The 26,409-nt window shown below is 38.2% G+C and overlaps 1 protein-coding gene across 5 annotated transcripts in view; it reads left to right on the top strand.

The window, feature by feature from the left end:
* MYO1D (myosin ID) overlaps positions 1-26,409 on the top strand; it is a 367,466-nt gene that overhangs the window by 253,019 nt on the left and 88,038 nt on the right. For all 5 annotated transcript variants that reach the window (XM_058283862.2, XM_058283863.2, XM_071210496.1 and 2 more), the window contains exon 21: positions 16,498-16,652. In XM_058283862.2, coding sequence (XP_058139845.1) covers positions 16,498-16,652 — 155 coding nt within the window. The remainder of the gene's footprint in view (positions 1-16,497; positions 16,653-26,409) is intronic.

The following is a 26,409-nucleotide window of genomic DNA, read 5'->3' as shown; positions in this document are numbered from 1 at the left end:
AACTCACCCACCCATATACTTAAAATATGTGAATTTTACTGTATGTAAATTATCCCTCAATTTTTAAAAAATCCTACTTGACTAATGGGTTAGGTTGTATGGAGTCTTTTGGTGGGAGTGGTGTCCCATGCTTTAATTTCCAGTTAATTCTTTTTTTAAACTGCTATTTGTAAAAATAATAAGAGCCAGAAGATATCCATTAACCTTGTCTCTGACATTTATAAATTGCATTAAGTGATCCCAACAAAAGTCTACATGATTACCCATGTTGCTCTTTTTTAGTCTTATAATACATTTATACGGTTGGAGGTAGTCTCTTTTCTCCTTTATCCACAATGCTTTGCTACTAAAGATTATCAGGTTGTTAAGAAAAAATTAAAAGCAGTATTATAGTGATGAAATAATAAATACATTTGCGTATATGCCAGCTTACTATAGAAAGAAATATTGCTTCAGATACTTGTGATATCACAGAATAAAAACAATACAAAGGCATAATTTTGTATTTGCCCTTTGAAAAAGTGAAAACCATTGAGCCTGACCCCAAGGAGATAATTCTAGTTGGAAAAACACAACAGATACATACAGGTTCCTGTTAATAAGCTAAGTTTTGCATTTCTTATTATTGAATTTTCCTTACACTTGTGAAATATACCTTTACTAGTCAGTGGAACTGCTGAATTCAGTTCATTGATGATTTTGGATTTTTCTGTCTGCACTTGTGAGATTGGTCTCTGAGATGTTTATGTGTATATAAGCACTCACACACACATGCATGTGAGAGAGGGACAGAGTACGCATCAGATTTTGCTAATGGAATTTTAAAAATTATGATTTCTACGTTTTTCTGTATTCAAGAGCATTTTAAATAGCACAGGAATTACCTGAGCCTTGAAAGCTTAGCAATAACATCATCTGTGCCCAGGAGCATTTGGCAGAGTATTTTTCTGCCAATGTAAAAAAAAAAAATTTTTTTTCCTTGGTTATAAATCAATTCTCATTATTTTATATTTCCCTGAGCTAATTTTAGTTATTTGTATTTTGCTATAAAATCATCTATTTCACACATTTTTATTTATTAATATGAAATTATAAATGATATTCTCTTATAATTTCTAAAGTCGGTATATCTGTTCTTAAATCCCTTTCTTGTTCCTGTCGAATGCAAAATATTTTATGAATGATATCGAATATTTCATTCAATATTTGTGATTTTGCCTTGTTTTTCCCTTCATTAGATCTGCCAAGCATTTGATTCTGTTACTGATTTTTTTTCAAAGAACCAGCTCTTAAATTTATCATATATGCTGTTTTCCTCACTCATCAACTTCTGCTTTCACCTTAACTAACTTTTCTTTTGCTTAGGTCTCTCGTTCTTTTTCTAGCTTTCTGAACTATTAATTAATTTTTTTAAAAATATTAATTAATTTACTTCCCTTCTTTTTTATTTAATAATCAAAATTCTTAAGCCCGTGTCTTTTCTTCTGACCTTAGCTTTGGCTGCACCCCATGAATTTTGTTATGTTAAATTCTCTTTCACATTAGCTTCTTCATCATTTGTAATTACAACTGTGATTTGTTCCAGAAGTTGCTTAAAGAAGAACTTTTTTAAAAATTCTCAATGATAAGGTTTTTTGTTGTTATTGTTACTGAAGTTTTGTTATAATTTTCTACTTTCATTCCATTTTAGTTACAGAACATGACTGATTAATTTTCTACATTTTATAACTGGGGAGAGGAGAGTGCTTTATGGCCTAATACTTAGTAAATATTTCAGGGACCATAATATATGTGTGTAAATGTTCTATATGGCTATTAAATCTAATTTGTTCTTTATATAATTCAGCTTCTCTCTCTCTCTTCATTTGCTTTTCGTTTACTTGAGCTGCCAAAGACTGAATGGCCTATTAACCAATAAAATCATAATTCAGGGAAGCGGATTTGGCCCAACAGATAGGGCATCCGCCTACCACATGGGAGGTCCAAGGTTCAAACCCAGGGCCTCCTAACCTGGGCGGTGAAGCTTACCCACATGCAGTGCTCATGCGCGCAAGGAGTGCCCTGCCATGCATGTGTGTCCCCCACACAGGGGAGCCCCACGCACAAGGAGTGTGCCCCGTAAGGAGAGCCACCCAGCGCAAAAAAAGTGCAGGCCACCCAGTGGCGTCATACAACATGGAGAGCTGACACAGCAAGATGACGCAAGGAAAAACGAGACACAGATTCCTGGTGCTGCTGACAAGAATACAAGCAGACACAGAAGAACATAAAGCGAATGGACACAGAAAGCAGACAACTGGGGGGGGGGAAGGGGAGAAAAATAAATTTTAAAAATTAAATTTAAAAAAATCATAATTCAGTCCATCTCATCTTGTACTATAACAGTTTTTGCTTTTTATATTTCAGTACCATATTATTAAATGCATGAAGACTGGTGATTTTTATCTTTAAGTTATACTTTTTATCAATATAAAACAAAAAGTTTTGTGTGTTTTACCTTGAATTTTGCCTTGTCTGCTATTAACATTTCCATCTCTACTTTCTAAGTATATTTACCTGGGTTATCTTTTTCTATGTATTTTTTTCTCTGTGACTTTTTGTTGTAGGTACATCCCTTTTTTTCCAGTCTTTTTCTTCTTTATTAGAGAAGTTGTGGGTTCACAGAACAAACATGTATAAAATACAAGATTCCCAGGAGCGGATGTAGCTGAAGGAGTTGGGCACCTGCCTCCCGCATAGGAGGTCTGGGTTCGGTCTACTTTTGCCCATTTTTTAATTGGGTTGTTTGTCTTTTTGTTAAGTTCAAGGATATTGTTATATATACTGGATGTTAATCCTTTATCAGAAATGTTTCCAAATGTTTGTGTAGGTTTTGTTTTTTTTTATAAAGTCCTTTCAGGAACAAAAGTGTTTTTGTGTGTTGATGAGGTCTCATTTATCTATTCTATTTTTTTCTTTCATTGCTTGTGCCTTGTGTGTAAAGTCTAAGAAACCATTGCCTAATACAAGGTCCTGAAGATGCTTCCCTACATTTTCTTCTAGGAATTTGATAGCTCTAACTCTTATATTTAGGTCTTTGATCCATTTTGAGTTGATTTTTATATATGGTTTGAGGTAGGGGTCTTACTTTTATTTTGCAAATTGGGACCCAATTTGCAAAATACTCTTCTTTCCCAATTGAATGATTTTTGCCACCCTTGACAAAAACCAGTTGACCATAGTAGGTATATCTTTTACAAATAGAATTTAGGTTAAATATTGCTTTTGGACCTAATCTGTGAGGCTTTGTCATCGAATAAAGAAGTTCTTTTCTATTTGCCTTTATTATGGAAACTGACAGTATTTTTCTTAAATTTGTGTTATTTAAATGCTATCTATTTTTTATGTTTCCATGCTCTTTCCTTCTATTTTCTATTTGCTATGTTAAGTTTTGTCTATTCTCTTTTTACTAATGGTTAGAAAGGTAAAATTCCTTTAAATTCTATAATGATTACTGTTAAATATTGAAATTTATCTTAACACTAAGAATAAAGTAGATTTACTTTACTCATTCTGTAAATAATGACTAAATTAATGAGTTTCCTTCCTCTCATTACATATTCAGACTTAAGAAACAACTTTAAAAAAAAAAATGCCAACCTGAATGCTATTTCCCTCTATAGATAACTTATTTCATTGCATGTGCCTAGGAACTTGGAGAATTTTCTCCCTTCATTCTAGAAATTGAAAACTTCCTCTGTGCTACATTTCAGTACAGTTCTCTGTTAATTGAGTTGGGCTGGTACCTGTGACTTTTTTTATCTGAATACTCAAATCTTTCTGACATTGGGAATTTTTTTTCTGTTATTCTTTGACTTTCTCCAGTACTATATTCCACTGTTTCCACTACATTTTAATTTATCGTGCTTATCTTTCAGAATTATTTCTTTTTTAATACTGGTCTCTATTATACTTGTTTCATAAATGAGAATACAGATTAGAGGGTTTCTTCCTAGTTTGCTCTGCTTTCCTGCACTTACTCTGTTACAAAGGAGGACATTTACTCTGACCCTCAGGCTGGCCTCCCTAAACTGCTGGGTCTTTATACTTTTCTAGTTTTCTTCACTGTTTTGTCCTACTTTCTAAGGGTCTGGAGCAATTTAGATAGATTACAACAGAGCTGTATCTGCCCTGTCAAATCTTCAAGGCCAAACAAAGGAAAGGAAGGTTTGAATTTATCATAGCATAGAGATCCCATAGATAATGAGAAATAAGGTAACTAACTGTGGTTAAGACTTGATAAGGACTTTTGTTTAGAGGACTGCCTGTATGAAACTGACTGTGACCTCTTCCCTACATGACATTTTCCCTGTTTTCACAGGCTTTACAGTTTCTCCAGGCACTTACATGTTCATTCCTATCATATCTTCACTTAGTCTGAAACCCCTTAAAGGGTTTTTTTTTTTTGTTTTGTTTTGTTTTTAATTTTTTTATTTTTTATTGACTTTGTAATAATATTACATTAAAAATATATATGTGAGGTCCCATTCAACCTTAAAGGGGTTTTTTATTATCTCTTTATATCCCAGAGTTGGTACTATATGATCCTTAACCACAATCCTCTGAGGTAGACAAGGCATCTAGTATCTTTATTTTGCAGAAAGGAGACAGGTGCCCCAGGAAGTTAATTGATTTCCTCAAGAGCACATGGCAGATTTGGGTTTAGCATGCAGGTCATCCCTCAAGTCCACTGCTTTTCCCCGCTATACCATCCTGTCTCCCAGAACAAAAGGAGGAATTTTGGATGTTAACTGTCCTGCCTTGGCGACAAGAGGGAAGTGATCGTTCGTGATTTGTGCAGTAGGGCATAGTAGGTGCTGTTTTCACTCTTCTTTTGGGCCTCCAGCACTCTCATAGGCCTGAGTTTACACATGAACAGCTCCTACCCACAGCAGAGTGAAGTCACCCAGACTGTGGAAAATAGAAAGGAGGAAGAGAAGTCCATATTCCGAGAAAAGTTTTCACAGGCTTCTTACCTCGGCCCAGGCAGAATCGAGGAAGGGGTCCTACCTCAGTGGCTTTAGTCTTGATTGTTGAATCTGTCTCCTTTCCCTGAACCCCTGCAGCTCCCAGGATATGCTGACAGAGTTACTACTGTTAGAAGTCTCGTTTTATTAGGCTTTAATCACACTCTCCTGTAAAGCACTACATAAATTCAATTTTGGGTTTTCCATATAAAATCAAATGAGAGTATGTATCATAGACATAGAATGTTTTAAAAAATGAAACTGGTATTTCAATTTTATCATATAAAAATTACCTGGATATCTGTGTAGCAGACTGATAAATTCTCTTACCAGTGGCCTCAGAAAACCCATGGTCTACATATATTTGAGAAATAATTTCTGCTTCCATGCATATTTTCCCTCCTCTACATTAAGCACTCTTTCTGGCATTCTTTGAAATCAACCTGTGAACTCACCTACAATGAAAATGTGTTCACTTGACATTTTGGATACTTACACAGCTTAGGTTCATTTGTACATGTTGATATTTGAAAAACCATGGTGTGACAAAAAGAACACGGACTGGGTCAGTCTATAGGCCCGATAGTTCTAGTTCCTAGATCTGCAAATCACCCAGCGTCTTTGCTTAGGTTCATTTGTACATGTTGATATTTGAAAAACCATGGTGTGACAAAAAGAACACGGACTGGGTCAGTCTATAGGCCCGATAGTTCTAGTTCCTAGATCTGCAAATCACCCAGCCTCTTTGATCCTCAATTTCCTTATCTGTAAAATGTGGGCATGGAAATAAATGGCCTTCCAAGTCGATGAATTGTTAAGGTGGTCTACAGTTTGAAATCTCTCTCTCCCATCCATGCATCTGGGTTATGACTCCCCCAAGAACGGGGATTATAGCTTCAGCATCTTTGGTACTTCATCCCCATCCCAGACTGCCTGGCATTCTGCATCGTCCCAGTGGGTGCCTGTCAATGCTGATTGCCTGACAACTGACAGCACCTGTGGTGGCCAGGAGGTGGCACTTTGGTATTTTCTGCAATAGAGGAATGAAACAGAATGAAAAACCACTTGGGCTTCTGCTTTCTTGACCAAAGTAGAATTTCTATGGCTCAAAATAACCAAGAAGCTATATTTTTTAAAATTTACCTTTATTACCTTTTATTGTGCTAGTATACAGGGCTGTCTAAGTCTTGATGCATGTATAGATTTGTATAACCACTACCACAGTTAGGATACAGAATATTTCCTTCCTCCCAAAAAACTTACTTGTATCAGACTCCTTCCAACTTCAACCCATGACAACCACTGATCTATTCTCCATCCTTATAGTTTTGTCTTCTTGAGAATGCTATATAAATAGAATCATGGATTGTCTAACCTTGTAAGACAGGCTTCTTTCACTCAGTATAATGCCTTTAAGAGTTATCCATGTTTTTGCACATCAGTAGTTTGTGTCATTGGTCTGTTCCTTTGTATTGTGAAATATTATTCCAGTTTATAGATGTATCACACTTAATTTATCCATTCACCTGCTGATGAATATTCAGCTTGTTTTCTGTTTTGAGCAATTATGAATAGAGCTGCTGTAAACATTCATGTCTAAGTTTTTGTGTGAACACAAATTTTTATTTCTCTAGGGTAAATTCCTAGGAATGAGATTTCTGGGTCATATTGTAGGTGTATTTGACTTGATCATTTAAAAAAAACAAAAAACTGCCCAATTGTTTCCCAGAGTGGTTGTTCCATTTTGCATTCCCACCAGCAATGTATGAAAGTTGCAGTTCTTCTGCATCCTCACCACATTTGGTTTTGTCACTTTTTGTTGTTTTGTTTTTTAGTTTAAGCTTTCTGGTAGGTTTGTGGTGGTATCTCACTGTGGCTTTAATTTGTATTTCTCTAATGGCTAATGATGTTGAGCATCTTTTCATGTGCTTATTTGCCAAAATATGTCTTATTTGGTAAAATTACTGTTTAATTCGTTTGCCCACTTTGCATTTCAGTTGTTTATTTTCTTATTATTGAATTATGAGAGTTCTTTATATGTTCAAGATACAAGTCCTTAGTCATATATATGCTTTGCAAATAGTTTCTCCCACCCCATGTCTTTTTATTCTCCCAATAGTGTCTTTGGAAAAGCAAAAGTTTTAAACTTGGGTAAAGTTCAGTTTATCAGTTTTTTATATTATGGTTTGTGTTTTTAGAGTTGTATCAGAGAAATCTTTGCCTATATCCAAGGCCACAAAGATTTTCTCCTGTGTTTTCTGCTAAAAGTTGTATCACTTCATGTTTTATATTTAGATCTTTGGTCCACTTTGAGTTCATTTTTGTATAAGATATGACACTTAGGTCATGATTAATTTTTAAATTTTTTTGGCATGTGGATGTCCAAACGTTCCAGCATCATTTGTTGAAGAGATTATTCTCTATTGAATTACCTTTGCACCCTTGTCAAAAAATCAGTTGGCCATATTTGTGTTGGTCTGTTTCTGACTCTCCACTCTGTTCCATCGATCTGTATGTCTTTCCCTTTGCCACTCTCATAGTGTCTTAAGTACCACAGCTTTATAATAAGTGTTAAATCAGGTAGTGTGAGTCCTATTTATCCTTTTTCCAAAAAAAAATATTTTCCTATTCTCATTCCCTTGTGTATTAGCCAACCAAAAGGGATTCTGATGCAAAGTACCAGAAATCTGTTGGGTTTTATAAGGGTATTTATTTGGGGTAGAAGCTTACAGTTACAAGGCCCTAAAGATTCCAACTCAAGGTGCCATAAGAGGTACTTTCTCACCCAAAGTCTTTTGCCACATGTTGATGCAATATGGTGTGATGATTAGACTGTTGTTTCAACTCAGCCAGGTAATTGTACCCAGTTGTTCGGTCAAGCAAGCACTGGACTAAGTGTAATACAGGTGCATTTATGGACTTTAATCACCATTGATTTTACTGCAGTGGTAAATCATAGACGGCTGATTACAATTACATCAATCAGGGAGATTGCCATCAGCAATGAATGACGCTTTATCCAATCAGTTGAATGTCTTAAAGGGGAAGTGATTCCAGCATTGAGTGAGAATTTCCCAGCTTGTCTTTGGATAGTCAGTATCCCCCAGAACTTGTTAAGAACCTTCATTGGATTTTCATTGGAGCCCCTGGTTGCAACCTGCTTGCGGAACCTGGACTTGTGCATCCCCACAGTCACGTGAGAGACTGATAAAATGGCATACTATCACAGGTATCTCTTGTTGATTCTGTTACCCTGGAGAACCCTGACTAATACAGTGGGTGATGTCTGCAAGGGTTCAGTCTTTGTCTTTCCTCTTCAAGCTCCATGGTCCCAGCCTCTTCCGATCTCAGCTATAGGCTGGCATAAGGCTCATCTCTCAGGGCGTCTGAGTTGCTCTGTTCCCTTCACAAGGTCAGCCATAAAGTATCAGGTGAATGGCTCATCTCTCCCTGGGGCTCCAGCATCAAAACCAAGTTCTGGGAAGCAGCTATAAATCAAGCAATTGAGCTACCGCCTACCACATGGGAGGTCCCGGGGTCAGTTCCCATTGCCTCCTAAAGAAGACGAGCAAGACAGCGAACTGATGCGATGGGCTGGCATAACAAGCTGACGCAATAAGATGATGCAACAAGAGACACAAGGAGGAAAACATGGGAGAGACAACAAAAGGGAGTAGAGGTAGCTCAAGTGATTAGGTGCCTCCCTCCCACATGGGAGGCCCCAGGTTTGGTTCCCGAGAACATAACAAATGAGCATGCAATGAACAGACAGTGAGCGCAAAATAATGAAGGCATGGGGGAAATGAAACAATAAATCTTGAAGGAAAAAAAAAATTCTCTCCTCTCCTGTGTCTTATTTATGTGTATCTACTTCTGTGTGAGAGTCTGTTTTATCAGTCCTCCAAGGGTGTGGGGACTCAACCCTGCATGTCCTAATGACATGGTGGAATCAACTCCCTAATCTTAATGTAATTTAATCAAAGACATCTCAGCTGAATCTAATACAATCAAAGGATGTCATGCCCAGAGGAACAGACCAGTTTACAAACATTATATCCCTTTTTGGAATGCATAAATAATATCAAACTGTCACACCTTGTCTTTCCAAAAATATTTTAAAGTTAACTTGATAACTGCAAAAAATCCAACTGATATTTTGCTTTGGGTTGCATTTAGTCTATAAATCAATTTGGGAAAATTTAACAATATTAACAATATCAGGTTTTCCAATCCATGAGCATATAAATCTCTATTAGGTTTTTTTATTCCTTTCATCAGCATTTTGTGGTTTTCAGCATATAGGTCCTACATATGTTTTGTTGGATTTATATCTAAATAATTTTTGGAGTTATTGTGAATGGTTCTTTTTCCTGTTGTTCATTGGTAATATATGACAGATTTTTATATTTTGGCCTAGTTTCCTGTGGCCTTGCTAAAAGTCACTTAATTCTAGGAGCTATTTTGTAGATTTCTTATATTTTCTATGTAGATAATCACATAATCTGAAAATAGAGACATTCTGTTTCTTCTTTTCAATCTGTAAACCTTTTATTTCTTTAACCTGCTTTATTGCACTGGCTAACACTTCTAGTATAATGTTGCACTAGTAGCCCTGAGAGTGGACATCCTTGCATTGTTACTGATCTTAGGAGGAAATAACTGTCTTTCACCAATAAATATGATGTTATCTGTGGGTTTTTGTAGATGCCATTTATCAAGTTAAAGTTCCTTTCTCTCCACGTTTGTTGAAAGACTTTTATCATGAAAGGATGTTGAATTTTGTCAAGGGCTTTTTTTCTGCATCAGTTCAAATCATGTAGTTTTCCTTTTTTATTCTGTCACTATGATGGATTATACTGAGTTTTGAATACTGAGCCATCCTTACATTCCTTTGATAAACTTCACTTGTTTGTGGTGTATTATTGTTTTTATATATTGGTGGAGTCAATTTGCTAACACTTTGTTGAGGATTTTTATATCCATGTCGGTGAAGAATATTGGTTTGTAGTTTTCTTGTATTTTTTTTTGTCTAGCCTCATAAAATGAGTTGGGAAGTGTTCCTTATTCTTCTATTTTCTAGAAGAGATATGGAAAATTGGTGTCATTTCTTCTTTAAATGTTTTGTAGAATTTGCCAGTGAAGCCATCTGGGCCTGGAATTTTCATTTTCAGAAATATTTTAGCTATGCTTCAATAAATATAGCACTATTTGGTTTATTTCTTCTTGGGTGAGTTTTGGTAGTTTGTGACATTTAAGGAATTTTTTTACTTCATCTAAGTTATTAAACTGATATGCAGAGAGTTGTTCATAATATTCCCCTACTATCCTTATGTCTGTGTGATCTGTAGTCATATCACCTCTTTCTTCAAAGTTGATAATTAGATCTTCTCTCTTTTTTTCTTCGTCAGTCAGGCTAGAAATTTACCAAATTTGATTCATCTTTTTTATTCCCACCACCCCAAGATGGCTCCCTCTTCTGTCTGCTCTTTGTCTGCTTGCTGTCTCTGCTCATTGTCTCTGTTTATTGTCTGCTCACTATCTTTAGGAGGCACCAGGAACTGAACCTGAGACCTCCTGTGTGGGAGGTGGGTGCCCATTTCCTTCAGCCACATCCACTCTCTGCTCATTGTGTCTGCTTGTTTGTCAGTGTGTCGTTTCAGCTTGTCTTCTTTAGGAGGCCCTGGGAAGCAAACCTGGGACCTCCCATGTGGGAGGCAGGTGCCCAACTGCTTGAGCCACATCTGCTCCCCCTGATTCAGCTTTCTTTCTTTTTTTAATAAAAAGATTTTTATTTAAAAGATTTATTTATTTTATTATTCCCTCAGCTTTCTTAAAAAGCCATTGAGGGAAGCAGACTTGGCCCAATGGATAGGGCGTCTGCTTACCACATGGGTTCAAACCCCAGGCCTCCTTGACCCGTGTGGAGCTGGCCCATGCGCAGTGCTGATGTGTGCAAGGAGTGCCGTGCCACGCAGGGGTGTCCCCCGCATAGGGGAGTCCCACTTGCAAGGAGTGCACCCCATAAGGAGAGCCACCCAGTGCGAAAGAAAGTGCAGCCTGCCCAAGAATGGCGCCGCACACATGGAGAGCTGACACAAGATGATGCAAGGAAAAGAAACAGATTCCCGGTGCCACTGATAAGAATAGAAGCGGTCACAGGGGAACACACAGCGAATGGACCCAGAGCAGACAACTGGGGGGGAGAAATAATAAATAAAAAATAAATCTTAAAAAAATACGCCATTGGGATTATACACTTTGGCTAGACCATATAGTATATATATAAATCTCAGTAAAGCTGCTTAAAAATAAAAATTAAAAATAGCTCTATGTTTCATTGATTTTATCTATTATATTATGTGTCAAATCTTTATGATTTCTGTTATCTTAGTTAATTACTTCTGTCTCTTTGCTTAGGATTATTTTGCTCTTCTGTTTTCCTAGGTCTTTGAGCAGATCTTAAATTATTAACTTGGGACTTTTCCTTTTTTTTTTTCTTTTTTTATCTTTTTTTTTAAAGATACACAGATCACACAAAATGTTACATTAAAAAATATAAGAGATTCCCATATACCCCCATTCCCCACCCCCCCCCCCCACTCCTCCCATATCAACAACTTCTTTCATTAGTGTGGTACATTCATTGCATTTGATGAGTACATTTTGGAGCACTGCTCCACAGCATGGATTATAGTCCTGTTTTGTAATATATGCATTTTTAGTGCTATAAATTTCCCTCTTAGCATTTTTCAGTTATGTCCCACAAAATTTGTAATTTTATTTTCATTTAATTTGTTGTCTTTTTTGTCTGTTTATGTGTTTGTTTTCCTTGAGACTTGCTCTTTAAAGGCAGTGCTTTAGAAGCATGTTGTTTAGTGTCTAAGTGTTTGAAGACTTTCCCATTATCTTTCTATTATTGATTTCTAGTTTAATTTTTTAAAAAGATTTATTTATTTATTTCTACCCCTACCTCCCATTGTCTGCTCTCTGTGTCTATTTGCTGGGTGTTCTTCTGTGTCTGCTTGTATTCTCTCTAGGTGGTTCTGGGAACCGATCCTGGGACCTTCTGGAGTAGGAGTGGTCATTCCCTTGTGCCACCTCAGCTCCCTGATCTGCTGCATCTCTTATCATCTCTTTTTGTTGCATCATCTTGCTGTGCCAGCTCTCCATGTAGGCTAGCACTCCTGTGTGGGGCAGTACTCTGTACAGGCCAGCACTCCGCATGGGCCAGCTTGCCACGTGGGCCAGCTTGCCTTCACCAGGAGGCCCTGGGCATCAAACCCTGGACCTCCTATATGGTAGACGGGAGCCCAATTACTTGAGCCACATCCGCTTCCCTAAGGTTTGTTTTATAACCTAGAATATAGTCTGTCTTAGTATAGCTTCCTAGGGCACTTGAAAAGAACATATATTCTCCTGTTGAATGGAGTGTTTTATAAATGCTGATAGATCCTGTTGGTTGAAGTGTTGTGGAGATCTTTTATATCCTTCACGGTTTTCTGTGGAATTGTCCTATCAGTTATTGAGGGAGGGAATTGAAGTCTTTACATTGTTGGTTTTGTTTTTTGTGGGTTTTTTTTTTTTTAGGGTATTTATATTTAATGTAATTATTATTGCTTGATTGTCTTTTCCCTTGTGAGATGTTGAGATTTTCCTGGCTCTTTGTATGTCAAGTACTTTTTTATTGTATTCTAGATATTTTAACTATCGTGTTATAGGACTCTTAATTCTTATTTAACTCCTATGGAGAATGTTGATGTTGATAATGTTGTTTTCATAGGCAGTTGACCCTGCAAGTTCCTACCTACCTTCTCTGGGCTGTAGTTCCAAAGTTGATTCAGATTTCAGATCTTTGAGTGCTCTTTGGATCTGTCCCACATGTGAACCACCCATGGCAAGTCTAGGATCCTGGCAGGTGGTCTCTGCCGTAGTTCATTTCTTTTTAGGGTCAGATTTGTACATGTGTAGCTTGTGAGTAAGTCCAGGTGTTTTTAAGTTCCCTCCTCTCTGCAGTCTTCCAGCACTTTCTTCCTCCAAGCACCCCCCAACCTGGTCTTTGATCCAAAAATCCAGGATTTTCGTGTTCCTGTCTTGTCACACACTTCACATGACTGCATCTGCCTCTGCTGCCCACTGGGGAGGGGACAGAGAGGAAAGGCCAAGGAGGTTCTCCCTTATTCTTGGGACCACAGTTCCCAACCCCCAGAGTTATAGGCACCTCCTGCTACGCTGAAAAAAGAAAAGAAACCACAAGATCTCCCCCCTCAGTCTCTGACTCCAGGGGCCTTCTTTCTGTCTCACCCAGTGCTGACTTTAGACTTCAGGTTGCCTTTGAGTCCAGGCCAGTAGACCAGAGAGGAAAAACAGGGACCCTCACGGTAGGTTCAGTGACACTTGAGATCTGTTCCCTTCCCCAGTCCTGCTGCTCTTTGTTTTGGGGTCCTCAGGTAGCTGCTTCATTTAGGTTTCTTAGCTGCCTTCACAGAGAGAGGTAGAACGGAGCGTGCATAACTAGAACTCAAACCCTCATATCAGCCGTATTGGGAAAGTTAATTTGATCGTTTTCTTGCTGCAAGAATTCTCAAGAATTCTCATACCAAAAAATTTTTCATTTTCATGAAAAGCCATTCCATAAGCACTTACTCTTTTTTTCCTTCTTCTCTTTTGGATATAAAACATAATATATCTTAATATCTTCTCATAGTATTAAACTTTTCTTAAGAACGCCTTCCAGGTAAACAATCTACACTCTATTCATATATCTTTCAAAAATCCTACACCATCTTGTGTTCCTCCTACCTTGTCATTCCTTCTCCCCTCCCCTCCCCACCCCCTGGAGTGTCACAGGATCAGTGCTTGGACTTCTTCCTTTTTAGCTATACTTATGTCACAGGTGATCTCATCTACTCAAGTGGCTTATAAACTTTCTATTCACTTTCAAACTCCCTGATTCATATACCAGACCAGACTTCTCCACTTAGACTTATCTCCCCAACCTGGCACTTGACATCTATACTTGAATAGCTAATATTATCACAAACTAAATATATGAATATATGAAACCAAAATGAATTCCAGATCTGGCCCTCCAAAAATTCTTTCATCTGCAGTCTTCTGCATCTCAATTAATAGCTATTCCATCCTTCTGGATGCTGAGGCCAAATATCTTGGAATTATCCAACATTAAATCTAACACATATTCTACTGTCTGTATTCAAATTATATTTAGAATCTGAGCATTTCTAACCACCTCCCCTGCTATCTGTTCCAATCCCGGATAACTACAATAGTCTCTTATCTGATCTCCCTGCTTCTGCCCTTGTCCCCTACAGTCTATTCTAAAAATAAAAAAAAACAGCCAGCATAATCCTTTTAAAACCCAAGTCAGATCATACACCTCTACTCAAAATACTCCAGTGGCTTTCCAGCACACTTAAAAAAAAAAAAAAAAAAGGCTAAATTCCTCAAAAACTTCAACTCTTATACAATTGCTCAAACGCACAGGGCACACTCCTACTTCACCATTTTTGTATTTTTTGTTCTGTCAAAAATAATCATCTTCTTATGGCCCACTATTTTACCTCTTTCAAGTTTTTGTGCAAATGTCACCTCCTCAGATCTTCCCAAGCTACCCTGTTTTAGATTGCAGCCCACCTCCCAGTACTCCCTACATCCCAACCTTATTTTATCACCTCTTAATATACTTTTGGATGTAGAATGTGAGTTCCATGAGGGTAGGGATTTTTGTCTGTTTTGTTCAGCTGTGTCCCCAATTTTCACAGAATATCACCTGGAAAAGATTAAGTATTTAGTAAATATTTGGGGGGATAGAGTTATTTTGAATGAGTGAATGAACTGAAAAACACTGAGAAAGACTGAAAATAGAGTAATAAATATTATTAAAATAATGAGAAACAGACACTATAAAAATGAAAGGAATTCATTTGTTCCTTCAACAAATATCTGTTAAGTACTTACTATCTTCCAGTCCCTGGAGCTTTAACTATGAACAAAATAAATAAAACCCCAGCTCTTGTGGAGTTTGCATTTTGGCAGGAATGGGCTAGAAGTGAAAACAGACAATAAACAGATATTTATGTGGTGCTAAATGCTGTGAAGAAAAATAAATCAAGGTAAGAAGATAGAGTTATTCAACTTTGAGGGCTTAGAATTTATCTTATTTCAAAAGAAATCTGGTAGATGCCAAATATGATGGGAAATATGTATCATGTCATATGACAAAATGTCCTAACTTCATCTTGTTTCTTGCTTCTATTAAAAGTGAGATTGAAGCTGAGATAACCTATTATGGGGCTTAAGACAGGTACCTCAACATAAATGTGAAAAATCAAGACACTCTTGTTATTCTAGTTATTTTTACTTTTTTTTTTTTACTCTTCTATCCTAGTTAGTTATTTTTACTTTCACAGATATTTTTAAAAACTCAGTGTAGGGGAAGCAGCTGTGGCTCAATCAGTTGGGCTCCCATCCTATCATATGGGAGGCCCTGGGTTCGCATCCCAGGGCCTCCTTGTGAAAACAGGCTCACCTGCACGGCACAGAGAGCCTCCTGGCCCGCAAGCACCGTGGAGTGCCGACTTAGCAAGATGACACAACAAAAAAAGGAGACAAGTAAAAACACAGAAGAGCACACAGTGAATGGACACCGAGAGCAAACAACAAGCAAGCTGCGAGGGGGGGAGGAAAAAATAAATAAATACAGATGCACAGAGAATGGATGCAGAGAGCAGACAGCAAGCAAAAAAAAAAAGGCGGGGGGGGAGGAATAAAATTAAAAAAAAAAAAGTTTAGATAAGCGGATTTGGCTCAACGGATAGAGCATCCGCCTACCACATGGAAGGTCCAGGGTTCAAACCCAGGGCTTCCTAACCTATGTGATGAGCTGGCCCATGCGCAGTGCTGATGCGTGTAAGGAGTGCCTTGCCGCCCAGGGGCGCCCCCACGTAGGGGAGCCCCATGCGCAAGGAATGTGCCCTGTAAGGAAAGCCACCCAGCGCAAAAAAAGCGCAGCCTGCCCAGGAGTGGAACCACACACACGGAGAGCTGAGGCAGCAAGATGATGCAACAAAAAGAGACACAGATTCCCAGTGCCATTAACAAGAATACAAGTGGACACAGAAGAACACACAGCAAATGGACACAGAGAGCAGACAACTGGGGGGAAGGGAAGGGGAGAGAAATAAATAAAAAATAAATCTTTAAAAAAAAACACAGTGTAAATTATGGCCTCATCAACCCAGAAAAATGGCCCGCCATGTCTAAAATCTATTTTGTATACAGTTTATGGGAGTTCCTGGACTCCATGAAGCCCATTTTTGAATCCCAGTTCCCCTTCTTTAAGAACCAGTGTTCATGAAACTTAGTAAAGATTAAAGTTATCAGAATTGTTGAGCAGAACCATCACAAAATATATGTTTAATTCATTTTTTGGAGAACCATCCTAATAGTTGCCTATGCTTTGTCTCCGCAGTTGACTGGTCTGAGTGTCTCCAATGGAAAGGACCAACTTGCAGTGTTCCATACAAAAGACAACAAGGACCTCATTGTCTGCCTCTTCAGCAAACAGCCAACCCATGAGAGTCGAATTGGAGAGCTTGTTGGAGTCCTAGTGAATCATTTCAAGAGGTAAAGTTTGATTTTTGTTGCCAAGACCATTTAAAAATATATGGTCTTTAATTATAATTATCATTGAAGTTTTTTTTTACTGTTTTCATGAATCAAATTATTTTCCTTCATAAGGGCAACTTAAACCTGTTTCACAGAAGATAAAATTAGCATCCAGACTTAGTTTCAAGATTAGGAATGATCCACTACTTTTCTAGCCTCCAGCTGAGCCAACAATGAGAGATTTCCCTAATAGTGCTCTCTTCACTGCTAATCCACATGTAATGAAATCCAACTGATAGGAAAACTACTTTACATTCTTATTGTCACAGGTTCTCACTTACCCCCAATATCATATACTACAAATATAATCAAATTAGAAGGCAGGTTTAGGATGAGACTCCTAAAGGAGTGGATGGAAGTCCTGAGAGAGAGGCAGTATATGTGCAAAAACATGGAGTCGTGATGGAACTTGACATATTCTGACAACTTCATAGTAAGACCAATGATACCTGGGTGTATATGTGTAGTGAACAATGACCTGAGAAATATAAATAGAGAGTGATTCTAAGGGCAATGGGAACCAGTAAATGGATAATTTTAAGCAGGACAGTGATTGTGTCTGATTATTTATTGAACTTGCTTTAGAGATGGGATTTTTTTTTCCTCATGGTGCTCATAGAACAGTTGAGGAAGGGGAACAGATTCTCTCAATTCCAACATCAAGGTTTTCTCCCATTGTGACATATTGTCCCTGCCTCCTACCACCTGAGGCTGAAAGGAGACTGTGCATCAAAACTCAGTGACTGAGAAATGAGACAAGTGTCCAGTTCCTTTTTCTTCCTAAATGACATTTCCTAAGTTGTCAAAAGTAGTTGAATATTCCTTATTAGTATTCTTTTTAAAATAAAGTTTGGATGTGGCTTTTTGTTAAGCAAAGACATGCTTAAAAGCAGATGTTCACATATCTGATTCCCTTTGTTTTTTGTTGATAAAAATGAGTGTAATTTTAGAGATGAGCTGCACAGAACTTATATTCTAGATCAAAATGGATCTTTATATTATATAATTAAATGTTTTTTAAGCTATAATTAAAATAATGCCTTGTGATCATGTGGTAGAGAAAAAATAAGTTAGGAGAAAAGGGCTTAAAATTGATAGACTATATTTGAACAGGAGTCATTGTCATAAAAAAATTAGAGAGGATTAGGACTTAAAGTCCATGTGCAAAATTCTAATCAAGTTTCAAAGAGATATTGGAGAAGTGAAAATTTTGAAAAGAAAGTGTCTCTCTTATATTACCCAAAACAAATAAGGATAGCACAAAAAAGATTAAAGTCCAATACCACTTTAGAGCCATTTTTTTTTAATTCTAAAAAAAATGTCCACAAATTGGGTCTGAGAGTGTATTAAAAGAATAATATGTCATGACCAATGAAGATGTGCCCTAGTAATGAAAAGATGGTTATCCATTAGAAAAGTCTACTAATTATTCACCACACTAGAGGAGAAAACAACATATGATCATTCTTAATCGAAGAAAAATACTATTTGATAAAATTCAACACCCATTCCTAATAAATAAACATGCAAAAACAGTTTGGCAGTCTCTTAAGTTAAACACACACCTACTATGTGGTCCATAGAAAATAGTCGTCCATACAAAGACTTGTGCACAAATTTCCATAGTAGCTTTATTTGTTATATCCAAGATACAGGAAGCAGCCCAAACATCCATCAGAAGGTAAATGGATAAACAATTGTGGAATAACCACACAATAGCATACTACTCAGCAAGAAAAGGAAACAAACTATTGATAAACACACAACATAGATGAATCTCTAAATTATTACGCTCAGTAAAAGAAGACAGACAAAATATTATATATATCCCATATGCTTCCATATGTGTGTGTATGTATGTATGAATGTATGTGTATATATCCAGAAAATGCTAAGTAATCTATACTGATAGAAAGCAGATCAGTCGTTACCTGGACAGAGTGGGGTAAAGGGAGGAATTATAAAGAAGCCCAAGGTCTTTTGTAGGAGAGGGAGGGATTCATTATTTGATTGTGGCAGTGATTTCATTGGTATAAACATATGTTCGAACATCAGCTACTGCACATTAAATATTTAAATATCTCAATTATACTTCAGTAAACTGTTTAAAGTACTACGATTCTGTAGTTATTAAGATATCCAAACACTGTGGTGTTGGCGTAGAAATATAAGCAGATCAGTGAAGCAAGTAGAGAAATTAGAACCAGACCCATATACATATGTCTTTAGTGGGCCTATAGGACCATTTAAATTGCATTTCAGATAAGTGAGGAACAGGTGGCCTATTCATTTGACAGCACTGAGATGGTTAGCTATCCATAGAGGGGTGAGGGAAATTCAGTAGAAAATTGGGTGAAGAATATGAAAAGGTATTACGTAGAATAAAAATTAAATGGACGGTAAAGATATAGATAAGTTTTTTGAAAATTGCATAATATCAAGCATAATGAAGCTTGGGGGAAAACTCGTGTATGTTGATATTCCAGTTGCAAATTGATAAACTCCCTTTGAGGTACTTTAATAGTACCTATCAAAAATTTAAGTTTTTATCCTGCAGTTTCATTCCTCAGTCTCTATCCTAAAAATCAGAAGTAAATCAATCAGTCAGTGTCAAACTTGTGCAGGTATCTAAGAGGAATGGACAAGGGTTCTCATTACAGCATTGGTTGTCATAGCAACATTTGGAAACAACTTGAATATTCTTCAGCAGTCACAGGAAATCTAGCAACATCATAGTATAAAATACTTTATACAGGTGTTAAATAGAATTAGGTACATTTCTTTGTACTGAAGTGAAATGAAATGGTCTCCAAGATCTGTTGTTATATATGCCTTTTTATTTATGCAGCTCTTCTTTTAGAAATATAATTTTGTTGGTGGAGGTGTTTTTAAGAGGTACCTTCTGATTATTACTAGTAGTTTGAAAAGCTATTGATTTTTTCTGAGAAACTTTGATCTTTTAATTGATAAGCTAATTGATTTTATATAATTGGGTACTTTACTATATTAAATTTTTAAACATTTTTTAGTTGATTGACTTTCTGTTAGAAAACTCACAAAATCATATCATCTCCCTACAATAATAATTTCATCTCCTCTATTATTTATATTTTATTTCTTTTTCCTGTCTTCGTGCCTTGGCAAAAATATTTAGAATAATGTTAAATAATAGTAGTCATAATAGGCATTCACAACAACTTTAATGAGAATACCCCTAGTCTTCACCTTATAGCAACTATTAAGATGATTATGTGGTTTCTCTCTGTGACTTCATGATATGATTTGACCCAATTTGTTCATTATTAAACCACCCTTGCATCCCTGAACATGATATTTTATTATTTTAATATATTACTGCATTTACCATGTTAGCTTTTAGAAATGTTTTGAAGCTACAGTCATAAGTTATATGGGAACATAAACGTGTGTGTCTTTCCTGTGTGCTTTCTTTAACAGCTTTGATCATTAGATCCCAGCTTCATAAAATGGATTGAGTAACGTTTATGTTTTTTATGCTCTGAAATCATCATATAGCGATTTGTTTATTATGCTTATTAACTTACGTATCTCTTTCCCTCTACAAAGTGTAGCAGAAAAGAGATACGTTGAGGACAAAGAGTGTGACAGATAAATGTTTGGGGGCTGGAGTGGAGGAGGAGAGAGCAAAGAGGAAAAAGTATCATCATCCCTCTTTTACATATGAAAACACACACGCACACCTCTGAGGTTGAACAGCTACCCACAGAGTAAGTGGTAGAGTATGTTCAGCCTAGTCTGCTGAATGCAAAGTCCATCACTCAGTCTATTATCTCATCTCTCTACTTTTCAGTATGTTTGAAACATTTCGTAAAGAACAAAAAAGACGAAGCAGATTGCTCATTCTGCTCTATCCATTTCTCCCTATCACTGTCTTCTCTCATGAGCTAAAGAGCCCTTTCCTGGCACTTCCTTGATACTAATCCTGAAACTAAATCCAAATAAGAATAAATCATCATTTTTCTCACTTCCTGCAGTCTTTACTCACCCTGGACTCATTATTTTTTCTTCCCTGAATAGCCACCCACACACATTTCACATTTTCTTTTTTTTTTTTTTTTAAAGATTTATTTTTATTTATTTAATTCCCCTCCCCTCCCCCGGTTGTCTGTTTTGTGTGTCTTTTTGCTGCGTCTTGTTTCTTTGTCCGCTTCTGTTGTCGTCAGCTGGCGGGAAGTGTGTGCGGTGCCATTCCTGGGCAGGCTGCACTTTCTTTCGCGCTGGGCGGCTCTTCTTATGGGGCGCACTCCTTGCGCGTGGGGCTCCCCTACACGGGGGACACCCCTGCATGGCAGGGCACTCTTTGCGCGCATCAGCACTGCGCATGGCCAGCTCCACATGGGTCAAGGTGGCCCGGGGTTTGAACCGAGGGCCTCCAATGTGGTAGGCGGATACCCTAACCACTGGGCCAAAGTCCATTTCCCACATTTCACATTTTCTAAAACATTTCAGGATAGTCTTTACCAAAGTATCTTCCATGGGGTGACATTAAGAATTTTTAACAACCAGTGGATCAAGCATAGACCAATCAGAACAGATACTGTCCATAAACATCTGATACAGCATACTGACTCTGACTGGATTCCATAGATCAGAAATTCTACCAAAGGGGGAGGGAAAGGATCTAACGTCAAATAAGTTTAGGATATGCTCATGAAGTTAAATAGGTTTCTTTACTGTAGTACTTTTCAGAGCCTTTAATGTACATTTGTTCATTTTATTTTTTTCTAAAGATTTAATTTATTTCTCCCTATCCCCTCGTTGTTTGCATTTGCTGTGTCTATTCATTATGTGCTCATCTGCCTTTTTTTAGGAGGCACCAGGAACCCAAACCTGGGACCTCCCACGTGGGAGGGAGGCACCTTGAGCCACCTCCACTCCCTTTGTTGTGCCTCTCATTATGTTTGCCTCCTTGTGTCTCTTATTGCATCAGCTATTCACACCAGCCCTTCATATCAGTTTGCTATCTTAGTCGTCATCTTTAGGAGGCACGGGGAACAAAACCCATGGCCTCTCACGTGGTAGGTCACATCCTCTTTCCCTTTGTTCATTTTAAATGGAACCATTACAAGAAAAAAGGAGTTTCTTTCTATGCTAATATCAAAGCCATCTCTAAAATATATTACTAAGTAGGGAAAAAAGACAAGGAATAGAGTCGTGTGAATAGTACAACACCATTTGTGTTAAAAAGTAGTAAGTATATATACATACATAGAATGGGTCTGGAAAGTTGCAGGAAACAGGTAACAGTATCTCTAGAAAGGAGAGCTGTGGTACTGGAAGAGAGGTAGGAGGGAAATTTATTTTTCACTGCAAACCTTTTGCAACAAATATGTGTGATACTTAGATCTAATATTTTTATTTCATGATTATTTTCCTTTCCTGTTTAGAAAAGAACAAAAGAGCTTTTGAAGTGAATGAGCTATCTCTTGGCATTTTGTGTATCTTGACATAATCCCACATAAAACCTCCTAAAATAGTATCATTCTGTATGGTCTCGTTGACAATGTCCGGTGAACCCAAGGTGAGGTTCTTTCTCTGTGGTTGTAGCACTAGTGGTTTGCCAGGCTGATTTGCTTCACCGATGTTATGAAAATGGCTGATTTGACTCTGGTGTGTATCTCTTTCTCAGCAGTGACTACCTACTGGTAGTGAGCCTTTCTATCCACTACTAAACAGATGGTCTCACATTGGCTGCCCTAACTACGGAGTCACCAGAAACTCTGCCATATTAAGCTGTCAAAGGCCCCATCTGCCCTAAGCAGCTGTCCAGGCATTTGCCTGTCTGGATGCTAGAAACCTCAGTATAAACCCAATCTTGGGCATAGAAATTTCTTATTTTTCCTCTTCTTTTTCTGTGGATGGAAGCCAGAAGTCAATGCCATCTGTATCTTGTTTTTCATAAGCACTATCTTTAATATCTGCTTAGTTAAAGGAGCACTGTTGCTGAATTTAAGTGAGCACTTGACCTGTTTCTCTGTTGGAGTTTGCCCATGTTCTTTTCAACCCACCCTTAAAACCATGGGTAGACTTAGACCAATAAGCAGGCCACTGGTTGGCAGCTGTACAGTGCTGTTGTGGCCAGGGGAGTGCCGGTGAGGAGCAGGGACGACAAGGCCTCCTGACAAGAGGTGGGGGAAGCAGAGGAGCGAGGCCACCTCCCAAAGGCGTCCCGTTATAGCATAGAAACTATCTGCTTATTCCTGGAATAAAATTCAACATATTCTTCCATATAGACAGACCAAAGATGAGCTGACAGACTGAGATGAAGCAAGTATTGACTGAAAAACAAGTAAAAGCATTCAATTATTTGAATGAATAAAGAAAAGATATTAAAGAACCTAAATCAGGATTAAAATTTGAAAATGGGGAGTGGATGTAGCTCAAGCAGTTGAACACCTGCTTCCCACGAGGGAGGTCCCAGGTTCAGTTGCTGGTGCCTCCTAAAAAGTAAGTAAGTAAATAAATAAATAAATAAATTTTTAAAAACCAACTCAGGGGAGCCACTGTGGCTCAGTGATTGAGTGCCAGCTTCCCACATACAAGGTCCCAGGTTCAGTCCCTGGCCCTAGTACCTCAAAAAAAAAAAAAAAGAAAAGAAAAGAAAAAAGGAAAAAATCTGAAAATGGTATAGTTGATATTGCAGAAAATAGAATTACTGATGTGATGGACAAATTTGAGAAGATCTCTCAGTATATAGAAGAAGACAGTAACAAAAAAGGTGACAGATATAGAGGACAGAGAAGAAAAAGTTTACCTCCAAAGGATAGGTATACTTGAAAAAAGGAATAAACTGAGAAAAAGTAATACTGTATTTCATTGATTCTAAGAAGTATATTTTTTCAAATTTTCACATCTCTGAAATTGAGATGTGACTTATAATGGATGGGTCCTTACAATGGAATGGGCAACATTTTCTCTTTCTTAGTAATACATAAAATAATGGTACGTCTTACAGAGAAGGCATCTTATATCCAATAAAATAAGGAAACTTAAAACATACCAGAAGGAAATCTTTCCTGTCCTGAAAGCATCTTGTTCTGAAGATCTAAAGTGCCCACTTTGTTACCAGAGTGACCTATTTTTAATTTCAAGGATTAACTAAATATTTTAAGCATACAGACTAGGGATGGCAGAAGAGTTCCTTACAAAAGAACAAAAATTAGCATTGCCTTAGTCTTTTTGTGGGGAAAAGAACTAAGTGCCCAACCAAGCTTTCATTTGTTTAACTAACACATAAACTACTGGTATTCTTGGGAAAAGAAATGGCTAAGATCAGGGATTTAAAAGCTGCCAGGCTCCACCTCTCATCTCTGCTTTCCTTGCCAGCTTCACTTACCCACAATGGCTACTTCCATGAGGCTGGAAATGTCTGCTAATACCACCCAGGGTCTCCTTTTTTTTTTAAAGACTTTTTATTTCTTTCTCTCCCCTTCCCCGCCCCCCCTCCAGTTGTCTGTTCTCTGTGTCCATTTGCTGTGTGTACTTCTGTGCCCATTTGTATTCTTGTCAGCAGCACCAGGAATCTGTGTCTCTTTTTGTTGTGTCATCTTGTTGCGTCATTCTCCATGTGTGCGGCGCCACTCCTGGGTAGGCTATGCATTTTTCATGCTGGGCAGCTCTCCTTACAGGGAGCACTCCTTGCGCATGGGGCTCCCCTACGCAGGGGACACCCCTGGGTGGCACGGCACTCCTTGCGTGCATCAGCACTGTGCATGGGCCAGCTGCACATGGGTCAGGAGACCCTGGGTTTGAACCCTGGACCTCCCATGTGGTAGGCGGACGCCCTATCTACTGCGCCAAATCCGCTTCCCCCAGGGTCTCCTTTATCAGCTTTTCCATCAGTGAGAAATTAAGGGTCATGTTCTCTGGACTGTTGTTTTGTTTTGTTTTTTGTTTTTTTTTTATTGACTTTGTAATAATATTACATTAAAAATATATATGTGAGGTCCCATTCAACCCCACCCCCCCACCCCCCCTCTCCCCCCCCCCAACAACACTCGTTCCCATCATCATGACACATCCATTGGATTTGGTAAGTACATCTTTGGGCACCTCTGCACCTCATAGACAATGGTTCACATCATGGCCCATACTCTCCTCCATTCCATCCAGTGGGCCCTGTGAGGATTTACAATGTCCGGTGATTACCTCTGAAGCACCATCCAGGGCAGCTCCATGTCCCAAAGACGCCTCCACCTCTCATCTCTTCCTTCCTTTCCCCATACCCATCGTCCCTCATGTCCACTTTTCCCAATCCAATGCCACCTCTTCTATGTGGACATTGGATTGGTTGTTGGACTGTTGTTTAAAACGCTCAGCGAAGTGTTCTGGCTGACCCAGTAACTATGGCCCCACTAATGGAATTGGCACAGTGTGGTAAGATGCTTGCCCAGATGGCAGTCATTTAGAAAAAAAAGTCAATCTTCTCAGAATATGGAAGTCTCCACCAGGGAAGAGCATATTCTGGGAGTGAGGCAGAGCTGGCTGGGAGTATTTGGGATGAAGTGTTTGAAGCTGGCATTTCCCAAAAGAAGCAGAAAGTAATTATGGGCAGGAAAGCAAATGAATAGCATAGTTTTTAATTGTGAAAGCAGAGACACCATATAAAAGTCCATCAAAATAAGCATGGTTAAATTAATTATGGTATTACCAGTCAATGAAATAGCATGTAACTATGAAAAAACAGTGACAGTCTTTCCATGTCAGGACCTTAACGTGTGAGCTACATTTGCATTAGAATCACCTGGAGGTGGTTGTTCAAAAGGCAATCCCCAGGTCTCATCCTAAACCTTCTACACCATCATCTCTAGGAATCTACACCTTTAATAAGCTACCAAGCAAGGCCTTTGGACCCTAAAGCATGAGAGCCACTGGTTTCATGAACTGACACAGGAAATGACCAGGATGAGCACATAATGTTTTAATATGGCTTTTTTTATAAAAGTACTTTTAAAAAATCAAATCACTAAATGTTCATGTTTTTAAAATTATTATTACCAAGCAGAGTACAAAATAAACATCCCCTTTTGCCCCAGTGAAGAGAAAGGAGAATGAGAAATGGACTGAGGTTAAGAGAAAGGGTAAAGGTAGAACAGGGATTAGAAGTTAGATGAGAACTGGCAAATAAATTGCACAGAACCAAGATTCTGTTTACCACATCTACTGGTAAAAAAACAAAAAGAAAAAACACTGTCATTTATTCTAGGGAAGTAGCTGTAGCTCAGTGGTTGAGCACCTGCTTCCCATGAATGAGGTCATGAGTTCAATCCCCAGTACCTTCTAAGCAGTGATCTTTTTTTAAGATTTTTTTTTCTCTCCCCTCCCCTCCCCCATTTTCTGTTCTCTGTGTCCATTTGCTGTGTATTTTTCTGTGTCCACTTAGCATTCTTGTCAGCGGCACCGGGAATCTGTGTCTCTTTTCGTTGGGTCATCTTGCTGTGTCAGCTATCCGTGTGTGCAGCGCCACTCCTGGGCAGGCTGTGTTTTTTTTTTTGCACGGGGTGGCTCTCCTTACCGGGCGCGCTCCTTGTGCGTGGGGCTCCCCTACGTGGGGGACACCCCTGCATGGCACGGCACTACTTGCACATATCAGCACTGCACGTGGGCCAGCTCACCACATGGGCAAGGAGGCCCTGGGTTTGAACCCTCGACCTCCCATGTGGTAGGTGGACACTCT

The sequence above is a fragment of the Dasypus novemcinctus genome, chromosome 21 (genome assembly GCF_030445035.2).
Source record: "Dasypus novemcinctus isolate mDasNov1 chromosome 21, mDasNov1.1.hap2, whole genome shotgun sequence".
Lineage (NCBI taxonomy): Eukaryota > Metazoa > Chordata > Mammalia > Cingulata > Dasypodidae > Dasypus > Dasypus novemcinctus.
The sequence above is the reverse complement of the archived record's forward strand: the minus strand, read 5'-3'. Positions and strand labels throughout refer to the sequence as shown.